At 37.2% G+C, this 18,535-nt stretch overlaps 1 protein-coding gene across 7 annotated transcripts in view; it reads right to left on the reverse strand.

Moving 5' to 3' along the window:
* cu (curled) overlaps window positions 1-18,535 on the reverse strand; it is a 131,397-nt gene that overhangs the window by 15,492 nt on the left and 97,370 nt on the right. The window contains exon 1 of one of the 7 annotated variants that reach the window (XM_067788268.1): window positions 8,326-8,734. The exons of 5 other annotated variants lie outside the window; for them this stretch is intronic. In XM_067788268.1, the coding sequence (XP_067644369.1) occupies window positions 8,326-8,414 (89 nt within the window). In that variant the 5' untranslated portion in view covers window positions 8,415-8,734. Of the gene's footprint in view, window positions 1-1,555; window positions 1,616-8,325; window positions 8,735-18,535 lie in introns of those variants that run through there. One more of the 7 variants, XM_067788272.1, reaches the window with a different exon arrangement.

The raw sequence follows: 18,535 nt of genomic DNA on the forward strand, positions 1-18,535 counted from the left end.
AATACTTCAAAGGACAATACCTTAGGTCTGAAAGGGAGCCTCTTGAATCCTTCAAAAACGATATATTCTTTTCTAATAAAATTAAGTTCTTTCGTGACGCAAGTTAGGGATAATCAAAGCTCCTAATTTCAGACCTAAGGTATTGTCCTTTGAAATATTTTAGGTATGCGATACTTCATTTGCACACATTTTTCAGCAATTCTGAAGTCTACTTTTAGGCACGTTAGGGACACAATATCTCGAAGACTGGAAAAAACTAAAAACATCTTAAAATACAAAAAAATGGACAAGTAAGATTTCTTTCATTGCCAAGCAACTTAAAAAATGTGAAAGTAAAACATATTCCTTGATGTTTTTTTTTGCCATTTGAGTCATTATTCCCTAAGCTGTATTATATTTGCGATATTTTCTCCATACAAAATTTGTTAAAAACTTTGAAGCCTACTTTTAAGCACGTTAGTCAGTTAAAATGTGCATCTAGGCAGGTTTTGCTAAAATGTAGTAAAAATACATAAAATGGTAGTTTGTATACCTATAAATCAACAACAAATCATTCGATGGAAATAACCCTCACTTGGATAAATTTCATTCTGTTCTAAAAAAAAAGTTGCTTTCTTTCTAATATAACCAAATTTGTTTAAACAGAAGTGAATTTTTTTCCAAAAAAGGCAGTTTGTGTGTGTGTTCGCTGTCAAACATGCGTTCAGCGGGAGCATTACACCACATCAGATGTTTAATTAGGTCAAATGGTAAAATGGCCATGCATTTTCAATTCATATCGTTTTTATTTCGGTGTCACATACACATTTAAGCAATATATCCAATTAAAGCCGCATACATCTGTTAAAACATACACTTTTATTGAAAATTACAAAAAATTTTATAAAAAAAATTTAACTATACTCAGCCGATTTTGTTAAAATTTTGAAGATAGCATAGACACTCAGAGACTGTTCCTGTCAAGTTTTTTGCAGGAACTGAACTAGAGAAAGCTTAATTGGAACAAACTATATTAAAGATGCAGCTGCATACATTGACAGCATCTTGCCTAGATTATGGGTAGTTAGGACACAATTTTTCTGGGAAAAGTACTAGCGACCGATCTATGTGAAAGCATCTTATTTAGATGTCTAGTTTTTGCAATTCGTCTATAATAATATTTCGCATACATTTTTAGGAAGCGTATTGCTAGAAATTTGGATAGAGGACACGAGAGGAAGGAAAAACGAAGGAAGGAGAAAGGGATGGAGTTAGAAGAGAAATGAAGATAGAGAGAGCGGGTAAGGAGAAAGGAGAGGGAGCTGGAGAGATATGAAGATATAGAACGAGAGAGCTAGGGAGAGAAAAATACGGGAATTTAGAATCAGACGCTGGAAAAGATAAAGCGAGAGGGAGGAGCGATTAAAGGAAGGGGGAGAGGAGAAGGAAGGGGAGGAGCGAGATGAAAGGGGAGTTAGAGATTGAAACTTCTAAATTGCTAAAATTATGCCTTGTCAGATTTCTGAATATCGAGATTATGGATATATTGCAGATATTTTCATTTAAGTGTACTTACAATACCTTCCGAAAATATAAAGCTGTCATATATAAGCTATGTTTATGCCGTAGGCTTACAATGAACATAGTTTCACTACAAAGATAAAGATGTTTCTTTTATAATATTAGTCGAACATAAAATAGTAATAAAACACTTAAGCAAGCATGATATGAGAAGAACGAGTATTTATAGGTCTTTTTGTGTAAAAATTAGTTTGACGGTCAAACGAAAACCCTCAATTAATGGAAGTTCGAGATTTGGACAGAGATTTGGAGGAGCGGCAACCTAGTAGATGGGTCCTTGACCTCGAGGGCACAGACAACGAGCACAGAACTTGCTGCAGCTCATACTTCCTACATCTGTTGTTACTGACGAGGCCTAACTTATAACCATTTGTCGTCGGCAGGTAGTGTCAAGTTAGTATTCCCACCGTGAGACTTAAGAGCTCTTCTCTCTTTAGAGATATGAGCAGTTTTGTGAATATAACGCTGAAAGATTTGCACAAGATCTTAGAAATTTTGCAGCCCCGCGCTTCTGTTCACAGCTTTTATGCTTGATGGATCATATGCAACTCCTGCCTGATTCTGATTTCTTCCAAACGGATTAAAACGTCTACCGTTGGTTTATTGAATACTAAACCCTACTTCGCCAAGTCTTTTGCCTTTTCATTAACTTCTATCCCTTAAAACTATTCGTAAATAATTTTATTATTTAACAAAGTAATTACAAAATGAATCAGATATTGAAATATCTAAGCACACAGTCTAAACAAATGAAACATTTTTTTTTTTTTTTGGAAAATCCAATGACTTGGCAAAGGAACATGGCTGATTTTGGAATTTATTTAATTGTTTCGAGGATGCCAAAGAAACGCCGTTAGCAAAAACAACAAAATATATAAATACAAATATAAATATAAATATAAATATATATCTTTTGTTTTGTTTAAGAAATACTTTAAACTGCAGGCGAATCATGGAAAATCTTTGAATAAAAACAATATTCTATTAGTGTATTCAGTCTGGTGTTGAGCTCAAATAAGTTGCCTAGCCTCGCTGAACCCATCGATATATATTTATACGTATGTCTTGAAAATAATCGACTATTCGAACAATCGATTAGTCGTGCCTTTTTCCCATTATGGGCTGTTATTTGAGAAAACTCGGTTCAAGTTGCCATCCTAATGGTGGTAATAGCGGATGGTTTTAAGAGAAGAAGGCATTATGGCGCTTGGGAAGTTCGATAGAAAAGTTGCTCGAAAGATGTTTGATCCTTTCTGTGAATTCAACAAAGTCTTTCGAAAGATACCTAATATTGGTCTACACCTATGAACTCTATGTGACTAGCAATAAAGTGCAGTGAAAACGACATCCGAAGCTGGCAACAGAGCAAATAATAATCCTGTCAAGTTTATGAATCCCATTTATTCAAAGATTTAATCTGTAATAGGCGCTTATGCTTACTTCCGAAGTAATTAATATTTGTATAAATATTTTTATAGCACATCGAATTCATATTTAATTTCCTACTAAACAACTAATCAGCTTAGCTGTGGCTTTTTTTTGGTTCTACTATTCAACTAATTAACCAGTAATTTGCTTGTCTAGCACATAAAAATATTCATAAGCATTGTCTTGCTCTAAGTATGAGTAACGAGTAATAAATAATACGTCACTAAATATAATGGGTGATTCTTTTGGTGGTTTCTTGAACAATATTTAGGGAGCTGCAAGTAATTATACAGGCAATTTAAATTTATTTAATTTTTTCACTAAATAATTACATTATACGAACTTTGTTTGAACACATGTATATATATTATTAATGAACGTGGTATTTTAATCTGTATATGAAAAGAATACTATAGCACAGGGTTGGTAAACTGACGTCAAAATTTTAACTAACGATATTTCACTCGCTATAAGAACTACGCCCTTCACTAACTCAGTTTTGACATCGCTAAGGTGGTCACTATTTTATTTTTAAGCTGGTCATAGATTAACAAATATCAATGAAATAGTTTGGATTCAAAACCAAAATTATAGATACATACTAGAGAAAAACAAATAAGAAAGGCTAAGTTCGGGTGTAACCGAACATTGGAGACAAAATAAGGATAATAACCATGCAGGAAAATGAACCTAAATGTGTTTGTATGACATGGGTATCAAATGGAAGGTATTAAAGAGTATTTTAAAAGGGAGGGACAATAGTTCCATAGGTGGACGCCTTTTCGAGATATCGCCATAAAGATGGGTGTCTCTAGAATGTATTTGTACGATATGGGTATCAAATGAAAGGTGATAATTAGTATTTTAAAAAGGAGTGGGCCTTAGTTCTACAGGTGGACGCCTTTTCGAGATATCGCCATAAAGGTGGACCAGGGTGACTCTAGAATTTGTTTGTACGATATGGGTATCAAATGAAAGGTGTTAATGAGTACTTTAAAAGGGAATAGGCCTAAGTTCTATAGGTGGACGCCTTTTCGAGATATCGCCATAAAGGTGGACCAGGGTTGACTCTAGAATACTTTTGCACAATATGGGTATCAAACGAAAGGTGTTAATGAGTATTTTAAAAGGGAGTGGGCCTTAGTTCCATATGTGGACGCCGTTTCGAGACATCAAATGAAAGGTGTTAATGAGTATTTTAAAAGGGAGTGATCCTTATTTCCATATGTGGACGCCGTTTCGAGACATCAAATGAAAGGTGTTAATGAGTTTTTAAAAGGTAGGGGCCATAGTTCCATAGGTGGACGCCTTTTCGAGATATCGCCATAAAGATGGGTGACTCTAGAATGTATTTGTACGATATGGGTATCAAACGAAAGGTGTTAATGAGTATTTTAAAAGGGAGTGGGCCTTAGTTCTATGGGTGGACGCCTTTTCGAGATATCGCCATAAAGGTGGACCAGGCGTGACTCTAGAATGTGTTTGTACGATATGGGAATCAAATGAAAGTGTTAATTAGTATTTTAAAAGGGAGTGGGCCTTAGTTCTATAGGAGGACGCCTTTTCGAGATATTGCCATAAAGGTGGACCAGGGGTGACTCTAGAATTTGTTTGTACGATATGGGTATCAAATGAAAGGTGTTAATGAGTACTTTAAGAGGGAGTAGGCCTAAGTTCTATAGGTGGACGCCTTTTCGAGATATCGCCATAAAGGTGGACCAGGGGTCACTAGAATTTGTTTGTACGATATGGGCATCAACTGAAAGGTGTTATTGAGTATTTTAAAAGGGAGTGGGCCTTTGTTCTATGGGTGGACGCCTTTTCGAGATATCGCCATAAACGTGGACCAGGGGTGACTCTAGAATGCGTTTGTACAATATGGGTATCAAACGAAAGGTGTTAATGAGTATTTTAAAAGGGAGTGGGCCTTAGTTCTATGAGAAGCCTTTTCAAGATATCGCCATAAAGGAGGACCAGAAGTGACTCTAGAATTTGTTTGTACGATATGGGTATCAAATGAAAAGTGTTAATGAGTATTTTGAAAGGGAGTGGGCCTTAGTTCTATAGGTGGACGCCTTTTCGGAATATCGTTATAAAGGTGGATCAGAGTTGACTCTAGAATGCTTTTGTACAATATGGGTATTAAACGAAACGTGTTAATAAGTATTTTAAAAGGGAATGGGCCTTAGTTCTACGGGTGGACGCCTTTTTGGGATATCGCCATAAACATAGGCCAGAGGTGACTCTAGAATGCGTTTGTATAATATGGGTATCAAATGAAAGGTGTTAATGAGTATTTTAAAAGGGCGTGGGCCTTAGTTCTATAGGTGGACGCCTTTTTGAGATATCGCCATAAAGGTGGACCAGGGTGACTCTAGAATTGGTTTGTACGATATGGGTATCAAAAGAAAAGTGTTAATGAGTATTTTAAATGGGGGGGGGGGGGGGGGCGCGTCTTAGTTCTATAGGTGGACGCCTTTTCGAGTTATCGCCATAAAGGTGGACCAGGGGTGACTCTAGAATTTGTTTGTAGGATATGGGTAACAAATGAAAGGTGTTAATGAGTATTTTATAAGGGCGTGGGCCTTAGTTCTATAGGTGGACGCCTTTTCGAGATATTGCCATAAACATAGACCAGGGGTGACTCTAGAATGCGTTTGTACAATATGGGTATCAAACGAAAGGTGTTAATAAGTATTTTAAAAGGGAATGGGCCTTAGTTCTACGGGTGGACGCCTTTTCGGGATATCGCCATAAACATAGACCAGGGGTGACTCTAGAATGCGTTTGTACAATATGGGTATCAAATGAAAGGTGTTAATGAGTATTTTAAAAGGGCGTGGGGATTAGTTCTATAGGTGGACGCCTTTTTCAGATATCGCCATAAAGGTGGACCAGGGGTGACTCTAGAATTTGTTTGTACAATATGGGTATCAAATGAAAAGTGTTAATGAGTATTTTGAAAGGGAGTAGGCCTAAGTTCTATAGGTGGACGCCTTTTCGAGATATCGCCATAAAGGTGGACCAGGGGTGACTAGAATTTGTTTGTACGATATGGGCATCAACTGAAAGGTGTTATTAAGTATTTTAAAAGGGAGTGGGCCTTTGTTCTATGGGTGGACGCCTTTTCGAGATAGCGCCATATACGTGGACCAGGGGTGACTCTAGAATGCGTTTGTACAATATGGGTATCAAACGAAAGGTGTTAATGAGTATTTTAAAAGGGAGTGGGCCTTAGTTCTATGGGTGGACGCCTTTTCCAGATATCGCCATAAAGGTGGACCAGGGTTGAATCTATAATGTTTTGTACAATATGGGTATCAAACGAAAGGTGTTAATAAGTATTTTAAAAGGGAGTGGGCCTTAGTTCTATGGGTGGACGCCTTTTCCAGATATCGCCATAAAGGTGGACCAGGGTTGAATCTATAATGTTTTGTACAATATGGGTATCAAACGAAAGGTGTTAATAAGTATTTTAAAAGGGAGTGGGCCTTAGTTCTATGGGTGGACGCCTTTTCCAGATATCGCCATAAAGGTGGACCAGGGTTGAATCTATAATGTTTTGTACAATATGGGTATCAAACGAAAGGTGTTAATAAGTATTTTAAAAGGGAGTGGGCCTTTCTTCTATGGGTGGACGCCTTTGCGAGATATCGCCATAAAGGTGGACCAGGGGTGACTCTAGAATTTGTTCGTACGATATGGGTTTCAAATTAAAGGTATTAATGAGGGTTTTAAAAGGGAGTGGCAGTAGTTGTATATGTGAAGGCGTTTTCAAGATATCGACCAAAATATGGACCAGGGTGATCCGGACCGTCATCGGTCGGGTACCGCTAATTTATTTATATATGTAATACCACGAACAGTATTCCTTCCAAGATTCCAAGGGCTTTTGATTTCGCCCTGCAAAACTTTTTCATTTTCTTCTACTTAATATGGTAGGTGTCACACCCATTTTACAAAGTTTTTTTCTAAAGTTATATTTTGCGTCAATATACCAATCCAATTACCATGTTTCATCCCTTTTTTCGTATTTGGTATATTATTATGGCATTTTTTCATTTTTCGTAATTTTCGATATCGAAAAAGTGGGCGTGGTCATAGTCGGATTTCGGTCATTTTTTACATCAATATAAAGTGAACTGGGTTTAGTAAAGATATATCGATTTTTGCTCAAGTTATCGTGTTAACGGCCGAGCGGAAGGACAGACGGTCGACTGTGCATAAAAACTAGGCGTGGCTTCAACCTATTTCTCCCTTTTTCACAGAAATGAGTTAACGTCCCAGAATCTAAGCCCCTATCAAATTTCGCAAGGATTGGTAAATTTTTGTTCGATTTATGGCATTAAAAGTATCCTAGACAAACTAAATGAAAAAGGGCAGCGCCACGCCCATTTTGAAATTTTCTTTTATTTTTGCATTTTGTTTCACCATATCATTACTGGAGTTGAATATTGACATAATTTACTTATATACTGTAAAGATATTAAAATTTTTGTTAAAATTTGACTTAAAAAAAATTTTTTTTTTAAAAGTGGGCGTGATCGTTCTCCGATTTTGCTAATTTTTATTAAGCAGACATATAGTAATAAGAGTAACGTTCCTGCCAAATTTCATCATGATATCTTCAACGGCTGCCAAATTACAGCTTGTAAGACTTTTAAATTACCTTCTTTTAAAAGTGGGCGGTGCCACGCCCATTGCCCAAATTTTACTAACTTTCTGTTCTGCGTCATAATTTCAACTCACCTATCAAGTTTCATCGCATTATTCGTCTTTGGTAATGAATTACCGCACTTTTTCGGGTTTTCGAAATTTTCGATATCGAAAAAGTGGGCGTGGTTATAGTCCGATATTGTTCATTTTAAATAGCGATCTGAGATGAGTGCTCAGCAAACTACATACCAAATTTCATCAAGATAACTCAAAATTTACTCAAGTTATCGTGTTAACGGACGGACGGACATGGCTCAATAAAATGTTTTTTCGATCCTGATGATTTTGATATATGGAAGTCTATATCTATCTCGATTCCTTTATACCTGTACAACCAACCGTTATCCAATCAAAGTTAATATACTAGTATAATTAGTGCCTCAAAAATTCGATTCGTAAAATAGAGTCAATGAGTTTGGGAAAATCCCAGCTAAGATTGAATGTAGTCCAACGAGTAAGAAGGGCAATAAAAAACCGTTTAAGCTTCACGCTATTAATTGATTTAGTAATTAAAGAGTTGGAGCTTTAAATTTTCTATTTCTTTTTATTTAACTGTTTGAGTTTGAGATGATTTTGCGTGGGATTATTAGCTTGTTTTTACACTAAGTCATATTTATTTACCTAGTTAACATCACCTTTTGCAAATAAGATTTTCGATCATTTTTGCAAGGCGTTTTATTAGCGCGGTTTATTTGCATCGCTTGATCCATTTTTAAAAAAAATTTTGTAAATTTTATGTCGTAGTGGAGAAAAATTATTTATATTCGATAGGAACTTAAAAACTTAAGTTTTTTTAAGTAAACTATAGCAACTTTTACTTTCAATAATAACCGATTTTTTAACACAATATTCAACCACTTTCTTTTAAAAAATGTGATCAATAAAAATGCACAATTCACTTAATTCAAGAAAAAAATATATCAAAAAAAGAGTGCACTGTTTCAAAATTTCTACTTCATTGTTCAGTTATTTAGAACAATTCTTAAACAACATCTGGCCAATCCGTTCATCGGGGCGGCTTCAATGAAACTGACACAAAACCGTAATGTGACTTATTAGATATTAATACCGGTATTTCAATAACTTATTTTACTGCTTTTTTATAACAAAAGTTTCGATTTTAATTCTCACATGTGCCAAACAACAATGACAACACGCTTGGCATCTTGTTTCGAGTTTACCTCAGCGCAAAGACAAACATAGCGAATGGTGTGAGTGTAGCAGCTGCGTCTTTTCATTCATTCTTATTATGTTCTGTTTATAATTATATGTATATTTTTATACCCAGCTGTAGTTGTACGCTCCCCCTGTGGGTTAGGGGTTAGAATATGCCCACAGTAGGTATACCGGTCGCAAAAGGCGACCATAATACCATGGCTAACCAATCCATGAGTAAGGTGATTTTACTCGAAAGGGAGCAGGGTGGACGCGAGTATCACCCTGTGGGACCCTACGCATGGTCCTTATAAAAACTGCTACCGCGGGAGCAGTAAAAGCCAGTTGTGCCCTGATGCATTGCATCGTACGATGCTTGTATTCAGGTCTCATCTCCTGTCCTGGGATGGCCCCCTTGTGGGAACATCGCGGGGGCTGTGGTTTCAAATGAGAGTTCACTTTATGAAACGCTCTGAGTAGACTTGTTTTCCCTTGGGGCGTGCAAACCCATGGGAATTCGGTCTCTTGCTTGTCACAGCATACCCAATTTCATTGAGAAACTGACCCTGAGGGGCAGATGAAAGAGTTGGTCAGATCCCATAATTGTGGCAACCGGAGTGTAAACTGTTGAAAGATGGTGAAACGTATGTCTATCGTCAGCCGAAAACAATCGACCGGTGCTCATCTCGTCTTTTGAGATGTTTGAAGCTCCTTTAGACTGCGTTGCGAATAGGAGGTGTTCGCAGAATGCATGGCCACATCCAAAAAATGTCGCAGATTTGATGATGTCAAATCACTGCAGTATGGCCGACTGCTATGCGAAGATGTTGCGGGGGCAGGCACTCGGTATTTACAGGTCTGTGAGCGGAAAAGGTTGTACACATCCCCTTTAATTGTGGTAGGAGTGTAATCGGAGTGAAAAGTGGAGCATAATTGTTGCGTAAATGACGGAAAATTGGAGTGAAGAAAATAGTAGCAAAAATGGAAGCCAAAATGAAGCACAATATGGCGCGCAATGTTTGTCAACGTAGTGTGGTCTTAAGCAATGTCGAGAGACATTGCTGAGGCGGGCACTCGGTACTCACAGGTCTGTGTGTGGAAAAGGTTGGTCACATCCCTTGATTTTAATTGTGATGGAGTATAAGACGGAGCATAATTGGTGCAAGCTCACTCTGTTTGTCAACGTAGTGCGGCCTTTAAGCAATATCTAAGCAAAAGCAGCTTCGTCGTCAACAATGTATTTTACATTGTTGTAACACTGCAGGACAGGAAAGATTGGTCACATTCCTAAATTGCAACAAAACACAATATCTCAATCTGATTAACTTGTTAATCAGATGTCGAGATATCAAATCAATGAAAGAGGGACACTGAGACAAGCACGGAACTCGCGGTGGAGTTGCCGTGCAACCGGGTGCCATTAACCCGAAATGGAAGGGGAGGGTGGATAATCCTCCCCGGCCAAACCAAGGCTGGTTGACTTGAGGTAGGTATACGGAGACAGGTACTCACGTTAAGCACTTATCGACTGTAGTTATACGCATGATAGTATAACTTTGATTGGAGAACGCTTGGTTATACAGATATGGAGATAGATATAGACTTCCAAATATCAAAATTATCAGTATCGAAAAAAAGTTTGAATAAGCCATGCCCGTCCATCCGTTAACACGATAACTAGAGCAAATATCTTCACCAAATGCGGTATACGAGCTTATCTGCACCCAGAATAAATTGCTATTGAAAATGATCGAAATCAGGCAATAACCACGCCCACTTTTTCGATATCGAAAATTTATAAAATGGAAAAATTGAGATAATTCAAAACGAATACCGCTAAGATAATAAACGTTGGTATGGATTGGTTTTACGACGCAAAATAAATTTTCCAAAAAATTTTTAAATATGGGCGTTTCACCAGCCATATTTCTAAGAAGAAAATTTGTAAGTTTGACAAGCCATAAATCAAAAGCCGTGAAACATATTACATTGAAATTTGGCAGAGACACTAGTTTTGCCAAATTATAAAGACTGAGTGAAGATAGTCAAAATCGGTTTAGACCACGCTCACTTTTCCTAAAGGTCTAACCTTAACAAAGTTGGCAATAACTCAGCACTACATTTGACTGATAATCTACCAACAACAGCGTTTCAAGTGCACATCTGTGTATGTAATGTTCGGTTTCACCCGAACTTAGATTTTCTTACTTGTTTTTCTTTATTTCCACATTCTTTTGCTCTTTCTGTGATCATTTGCATAATTTTTGTATTGTTTTAATAATATTTGGTTTGTATATATTAGGCCCTTTCAGAATTTTTTTTTATTTCTTAGAAATGCGCGAAAAAGTTTGGATGTAAAATATCAGTTCATAACAACACTTTTAAGGGCGTCCACATCGAAATTTTCGACTTTCAGAGCAACCACATTTTAAATAAATAGTTCTATGCCCTGTGTCTAATATTTCAGCTGTTGTAAAAACTTTCAAATATTCTGTATATAAAATGCGCTTTATTAACAACACTACTATGGTGGTAGATCTTCACAATTTAGTGTATTCACGTACTTCACTTATAGCGTGTTAAAAAAAAATTGAATGACTATCACTTGGACTGCCCCGCTTTTATACTCTCGGCTGCTTCGTTCGCCTATTTCTCGCAGGGTCTACACTTTTCGCGTACATCCTTCTCGATTAGCTGTTTATTAACTTCTCTCATCTGATGCATTTCATATTCGCAATTGTATTCTATATTCTATGTATATATGTGAGTAATATCCCACTGCTCTTAAATTTAACGAAAATCTCTACACCAAAAGCCGAGTTAAAATTCAAAAACAAATCGCAGCATCGTGTCCAGGTTATTAAGAATAAAACTTCTCAATCGTTTCATGGACATTTGATGCATTTGCCAACCACTTCTTCCATCTATTAAAACGTCAAGACCCATCCTCTTCACCTGGGATTGGTAAAAGTCTAATCGGAGTTGTCAGAAAATTTAAAGCAGCAGTCTTGTGAACACAGAGAAAGGATTCCGATATCTAAAAATATCGATAACATTAGACAATGCTATCGACTTAATATAACGCAACCATATTTGATAGCCTGTTTTAAACCGCAAACAAAACTTGGGATGAAAATTAAAATAAAATTGTTTCATTATTTTTAACAAAAAACAAAAAAAAAAAAAATACTTCTGAAACAGGTTACTGTGTACACTTACAAATATTTGTGTATCTATGTAACTCCATACATAACTATTCCAATTTTTTAATTTTTAGTCGAATGTTCGACCAGCTGACTGCCTATGAACCCAACGCTGGATTGGTACTGGACCACATCCTACGCGAGCATAAATCTACATATGTTTCGTTGTAAATATGTATGTACAGCAATGCACAAAAATATAGAATCACGTAATATAATACTATTGACTTGTTTAAGTAGTAACTTTCACAAAAAAATGTAAACGATGGAGCCCAAAAGCAAGAGATCAAAGACGAACCCATAAAAAATAGTGGATTTTACAATCGTAATATAATAACGTGCTTTTACAAGCCAAGTCTTCTAGCCGGAATAAGAGATCTTGATAATCAACTATTCGAATAATCGATTAGTCGATCACCAAAAGTTGTTTAGTGAAATAATCGATTATCACTAATAGAGTAGTCTCTACCTCATGCTTGTTCGCTTGTTCACTTTTTTTATTCTCAGCTGAGTAGAGCTCAAAGAGTATATTAATTTTGTTCGCATAACGGTACCCGGTAACGTCATAAGCTAATCGAGATATATATAGATGATCTGGGAGAAAAAAGAAATTCATTTAGCCAAGTCCGTCCGTCCGTCTGTCCGTAAACACAATAACTTGAGTAAATTTTGAGGTATCTTAATGAAATTTGGTACGTAAGTTCCTGGGCACTCATATCATTTAAAATGAACGAAATTGGACTATAACTACGCCCACTTTTTTGATATCGAAAATTTCGAAAAACCAAAAAGCGCAATAATTAATTACCGAGGACGGATAAAGCGATGAAACTTGGTAGGTGGGTTGACCTTATGACGCAGAATAGAAAACTAGTTAAATTTTGGAACATGGGCGTGGCACCGCCCACATTTGAAAGAAGGTAATTTAAAAGTTTTGCAAGCTGAGTATGTAATGTTCGGTGACACCCGCACCTTGCCTTCCTTACTTGTTTGAGTATAAACTAGAACCACACGCAGTTGGCCCTGCGTACTTTCCTGAGTACCTCCATGCAAAAGATCACACACCGTCTCTTGAAACTGATCTACGTACGGTATCGCTACGTCATCACCATATGCTAAGAAATTTGCGCATTTTCAGGTGGTACGAATTAAAAGCTAGTTCAATGTGAAATGCTATTTCAGTTGTTAACCTTGCTCGATTTCCAGCACGTGACCTTAAAACTTTTGACTCCTCATGCCACTATATCGGCTACTATAAAAATTTTGGGTTTAGCCAACAAGAACATGACAGACTAATCCCGCGAGTTGCTTTGGAATTGAGGGTCCGAAAACAGGCCAAGATTTTTTTCCAGAAGTCGGATACTGCCTTTGAAGACTAACTAAAGGTTACAACATTTAGAGAGCCACTTTCAGTACTAGTACCGAAACTCGTTCATGTGGACCTCCTCGTCTGACGTAGCACCTTTTTGTAGGCGCTTAGTTTGCACTTAGACTCTTGCCAATGATCTCGGTTAATAACCAATTCAATTTGATTTTTAAAATTCTTAGTCTATTCTTAAAGATCGATTGTTTCCCGTTGAAAGCATATACATTAGGGCGGGTCAATTTAATGGGGAAAAATGGGGAAAAAAAACTTCAGGTGCACATCCAGTTTCTGAATCTATGGGTCATACTGGGTAATATTGTCCATGGGACCATAGGTCTGAAATGAATTTCGAGCCTCCCTAATTTTGTTGGACAATTTTATATCCCAATCCGAATAGCGGCTCTCACAAATAAAATATATGAAAATAAATGTCAAATTCGAATTCGGATTGGGATATAAAATATTCTAACAAAATTAGGGAGGCTCGAAATTCATTTCAGACCTATGGTCCCATAGACAATATTACTCAGTATGACCCATAGATTCAGAAACTGGATGTGCCTTTTCAACAATAAATTTGACCCACCCTAATATATATACTTTAAGTTTATTCTGAAATAATATAAATTAATGAATATCGTGACGAATATTAGCATCACTAAGCTGATACTAAATAAATAATCACGCAACAATAAGAACATGAAGCAGCCACTCATATATACATGAACACATCAATCATCATTTACACACATATATAGAAGGCAACGAAGAGATATTTCATATATATATCTTAACGAAGAGATATTTCACACCCCAGCGGATTAGGGGGTCAGAATATACCCGCGGTAGGTATGCCTGTCGTAAGAGGCGACTGAAATACCGAATTCAAGGGGCTGGGTAGCGCAACCCTTCGGGTTGCCAGCGCAATATATAGCTTCTCCAAATCCAATTGTCAACCTCAACTAACCGCAGCGAATCCTGTTTCACTAACAGATGAGGCTCTTGCTCCTTGTGGAACTTGGGGTGATGGCCTGAAGGTTTAATGTGGCCACATAACCCGTTCCCGAGCTGGTCGGGCTAGCACCTTAATGGCGCTATGTTACCGGAGCGTACCGGATCTGTATCCGGCAAAGGACCATCACATCGATAACACTCCCCAAAGCTTTCAGGGAGCAACCTTATCGCTACAACAACAAGAACAACAAGAGATATTTCACGCACACACTTGTGGTCATCAGTAGTTGCTCACACATACACACGCATATGACTATGAGAGACGCATAAACTACAAATATACATGTAGCTCAATTACCAAGCAGGAGATACAGCAGTTTTAGAAGGCGAAACGTCTAGACTTTAGTAGAAATATGTGAATGAAGCAGCGGAGAGTATAAAAGCAGCGCAAGCTGAGTAATCAGTTTGATTTAAACACGCCAATAGTTGTGAAGTAAGTGTTATTGTGAAGTACCCTCAAAATAGTCTAATAAACCCCATGTTGCATTACTGAATATGGGAGTTATTTATTCAACAGTTTAGCGATTCGAACGTTAGCAGAAGGTTTCAGATAAGCGGAATTTTCTAAATTCGTTACAACATATTATAACAGTATTTTAGAAGCTGAACAACATTTTAATTCAATTCAACATTCTTTCTTCCTGCCCCTATTTTTTTCGGACATAATTGTAATTACTGCAATTCATGAGGGCAATATATGTTTTTAAGATCAGCGAAATACTCGCCGCCCTCCCCCACCCCTTCTCCATACTGTTTTCAGTCAAAAGTAAGCATTTGCGCTTGATCTGTACCTAAACGATCTGACTTGAAAAGCGTGTGGCCTCACTTTCCTCAAAGTCCGATGCTCTACTATCATAAATATGCGCATTAGGCCGGGTCGATTTGTAGGGAGGCAAAACAATCGCCCATTGCTCTGTGAAAATCATATTCTAGGGGTCCAAATAAGAAACTTTGCCGAAGGAACCATACCTCTAAAACGAATTCTGATGTCCCCCCCTTTGGGCCGTAGGGGCAAATTTTGAAAAATCCCACTTTGAAATGCCTATGTTTTTTCTTTTTGGAGTTTATTTTTCTCTTTAGAAATTTATTTAGTCAGAACATATGTAAATGAAAAAATGAATTTAACTTAGTAATAGAAAAGAAATTAAAAAAATTATTAGAAATGAGCGTTTTTACAACCCACTTTTAAAACCAAGGTATCACTGTGACACAATTGCAGATCGTAAAATTGCTTGTGTTGTTTTTTTTAAGCCACCACAAGACACAGCAGGTAGAATTGAAATTGCCCCTACCCAAAACTTCGACCCAAAGGGGGGGACATCATAATTCGTTTTAGAGGTATGGTTCCTTCGGCAGAGTTTCTTATTTTGATCCCTAAAATACGATTTTCATAGAGCAATGAGCGATTTTTAAATCGACCCGCCCTAATGCGCATATATGTAAATGTACGTACGCACATACAAATATAGGCATACATATGCATGTATAAACTTACTTTAACCCATTAAAATTTTATGTGTGCGATTACAGGAAAGAAGGATGCAGTCCAGATATATAAGGCCCGATAGCAGAACGGCAAATAAACTTCTTAACTGAGAGTTAACCTGACATAATAAGAAGTTCAACTGATACATTTTCGAAAAAATGATTGGAGTAAAAAGCAGAGACAGAAAGACGAGATTGCGAGGAGGTTGAGCTGCTAGCTATCAGGAATAACGCCCGCAAATTTTACCAAAACATTTGGCAGTAGGCAGAAAGGCAGCAGGCGACCTGGTGACCGAAGTGCAGGGAGTGCTTAGATTATGGAGGGTGCACTTCTTTGTGCTTCCTGATCCTTCCAGCGGAGTGGGGGCCGCCCTCTTCCTCTGCTTCCATAGGCGGGTTCCGATAGAAACACTTTAGTGCAGCTTCAGACTTGTTAAATCTACGATCGATCAGATTTTCACTGTGTGTCAAATCTTGGAAAAAAAAACCGCGAAAACAGAATTGACCCACACATCACCCATTCGTCGGTTCGAGAGTATATGCCGCTATGTCCTATACGGCTATACAAAATGACGTTGAGCAACACCACCAACTAAGTTAATTTGATGCTGGAGAAAATTTTACTAGCTGCAGAACTTAACCGATTTGGAGTAATATTCTATAACGGCATGCTGACGACATTGATATCATCAGCCTGAACACCCGCGCCGTAAAGTTTTCTTATCTCAAACTGGAAAAAGATGCTGTAAAAATGGATTTGAAGGTGAATGAAGACAAACGGAAGTAAATGCTGTCATCAAGCATGGAGTCGCTGTTGGCAGCCATAACTTCGAAATAGCAAAGGACTTGGCGTATTTGGGAGTCTGCATTAACACAATCAACAAGGTCAAGGAATGCTACTTTTGACTGAGAGGCAATTGAAAAGTAAAGTCCTCTCTCGGCGAAAGAAGATTATGATCTACAAGACACTAATCGTACTTGTCCTGTAATATGATGTAGAAGTATGGACCATGAAAATATCAGATGAGGTGTCTCAGGGAGTGTGCGCGAGAAAAGTTCATCGAAAAATTTATGGGCGTTTAATTATGAGCTATACGAGCTTTATACAGACACCAACATAGTCTAGCGAATAAGAACAAAGCGGCTATGTTGCCTAGAAAGATGATGCTCCGGCCAAAAAGGTATATTTATCGAAGTCCGCCTATGGACACGGAGGAAAAGAGCCGCCCCACTCAGCTGGATGGACCAGGGGTAAAACTATTTAGATTCCCTTGGTGTGACCAATTGGGGAATAAAACCAACGACATATGCTTTTCTTTAAGAAAGAAGCAGTTGGTCTTTCAAATATATCTCAATTTGTTTTGCAAAAACGTCAAACATTTGCAAAGCAGTTGACAGTAGGTAATAATTTAAAGCCATTACTGAGTCAATACCGGATGAATGTCAGTATAAAGAGTTTACGCAATTTTAAACCCAACTGGGTGGGTACACTGCCGTCTAGTAAGGCCTTTCATATGTCAGCTTTGCTGTACTTGACCTATAAAAACTTTTAGGTAGTGTAATTCTTTTAAATGAAGTAAAGTGAGCCTTATATAAGGTTAACGATTTTTTTGTGGCTATCAAAATTTATATGTTTGTACATTTGTTTTTTTTTTTTTTCTTTAACATATTATTACAAATTGCGCACCCACTCATTGCTTTTAAAATGTACATATGCTTATTCATATGTATATATAAATATTAGACTGATCGATAAATTGGAAAAATATTTCCGATGGCCAATAGAAATGTTTGATTAAAAATTTGACAATTCCAAAGTGGTATCGAAGTTCTCATAAATGTTGAACTATCGAGTAGTTAGTACTGCGAACACATGGAAAACCTTTTCCCCCAAATTAGTCCCATATCTCATAAAATTAAGTTAAAGTCCCGATTTAATGAATACTCAATGCAAAAAGTACATTAGAGCTAAGTACTTTTTTTTTTTCAAGGCAAAGGACACATTCCGGCCGCCGTGGTACACTGAGCGAAATGTCTTGGTTTTTATGTCAATTTCGCTGTTGATGTCGACGTATTTCATGGAACATGCATTTTTTCTTTTTAATAGCTTGTATGGACACCACTGCATTTCCCATTAGGGTATGGATGGCGCATCAATGCTTATTGATGGGATAGAATGTATAGTGTGGTGGCCTAACTAGACAAAGGTCATCGGATCAAGTGACTGGATAACTATACGAGTGTAAGATTGCTACTATGAAATTGTTTCAGCCCAAAAATAGTAAGTTACCTTAGTAGTGGTCACCAATTTGAAAAATGAAAAACCTGCGCGCCACGAATTGAAAAAAAAAACGCTAGCACTTACTTCTCTCGGAAGTATATCGCTCAAAAAAAGCTTTTTCAATATGAATACGATATCGACTGAGTATTTAGTAGTACTTCCCAGTGTCGAAATGAAAATGCCGGCTACTCAGGTAAGCCGAAATAAAATAACTCAAAGTAAAACCTCCGATACCAATTTTGGAAGATACAAAATGTTCCCCAATATAAATATTTTATTTTATTATATATTTTTTAAATTTTATTTTATTTCATTTCGCTTTACTTT

This window comes from Eurosta solidaginis, chromosome 5, assembly GCF_040869045.1.
Source record: "Eurosta solidaginis isolate ZX-2024a chromosome 5, ASM4086904v1, whole genome shotgun sequence".
Taxonomy (NCBI): Eukaryota; Metazoa; Arthropoda; class Insecta; order Diptera; family Tephritidae; genus Eurosta; species Eurosta solidaginis.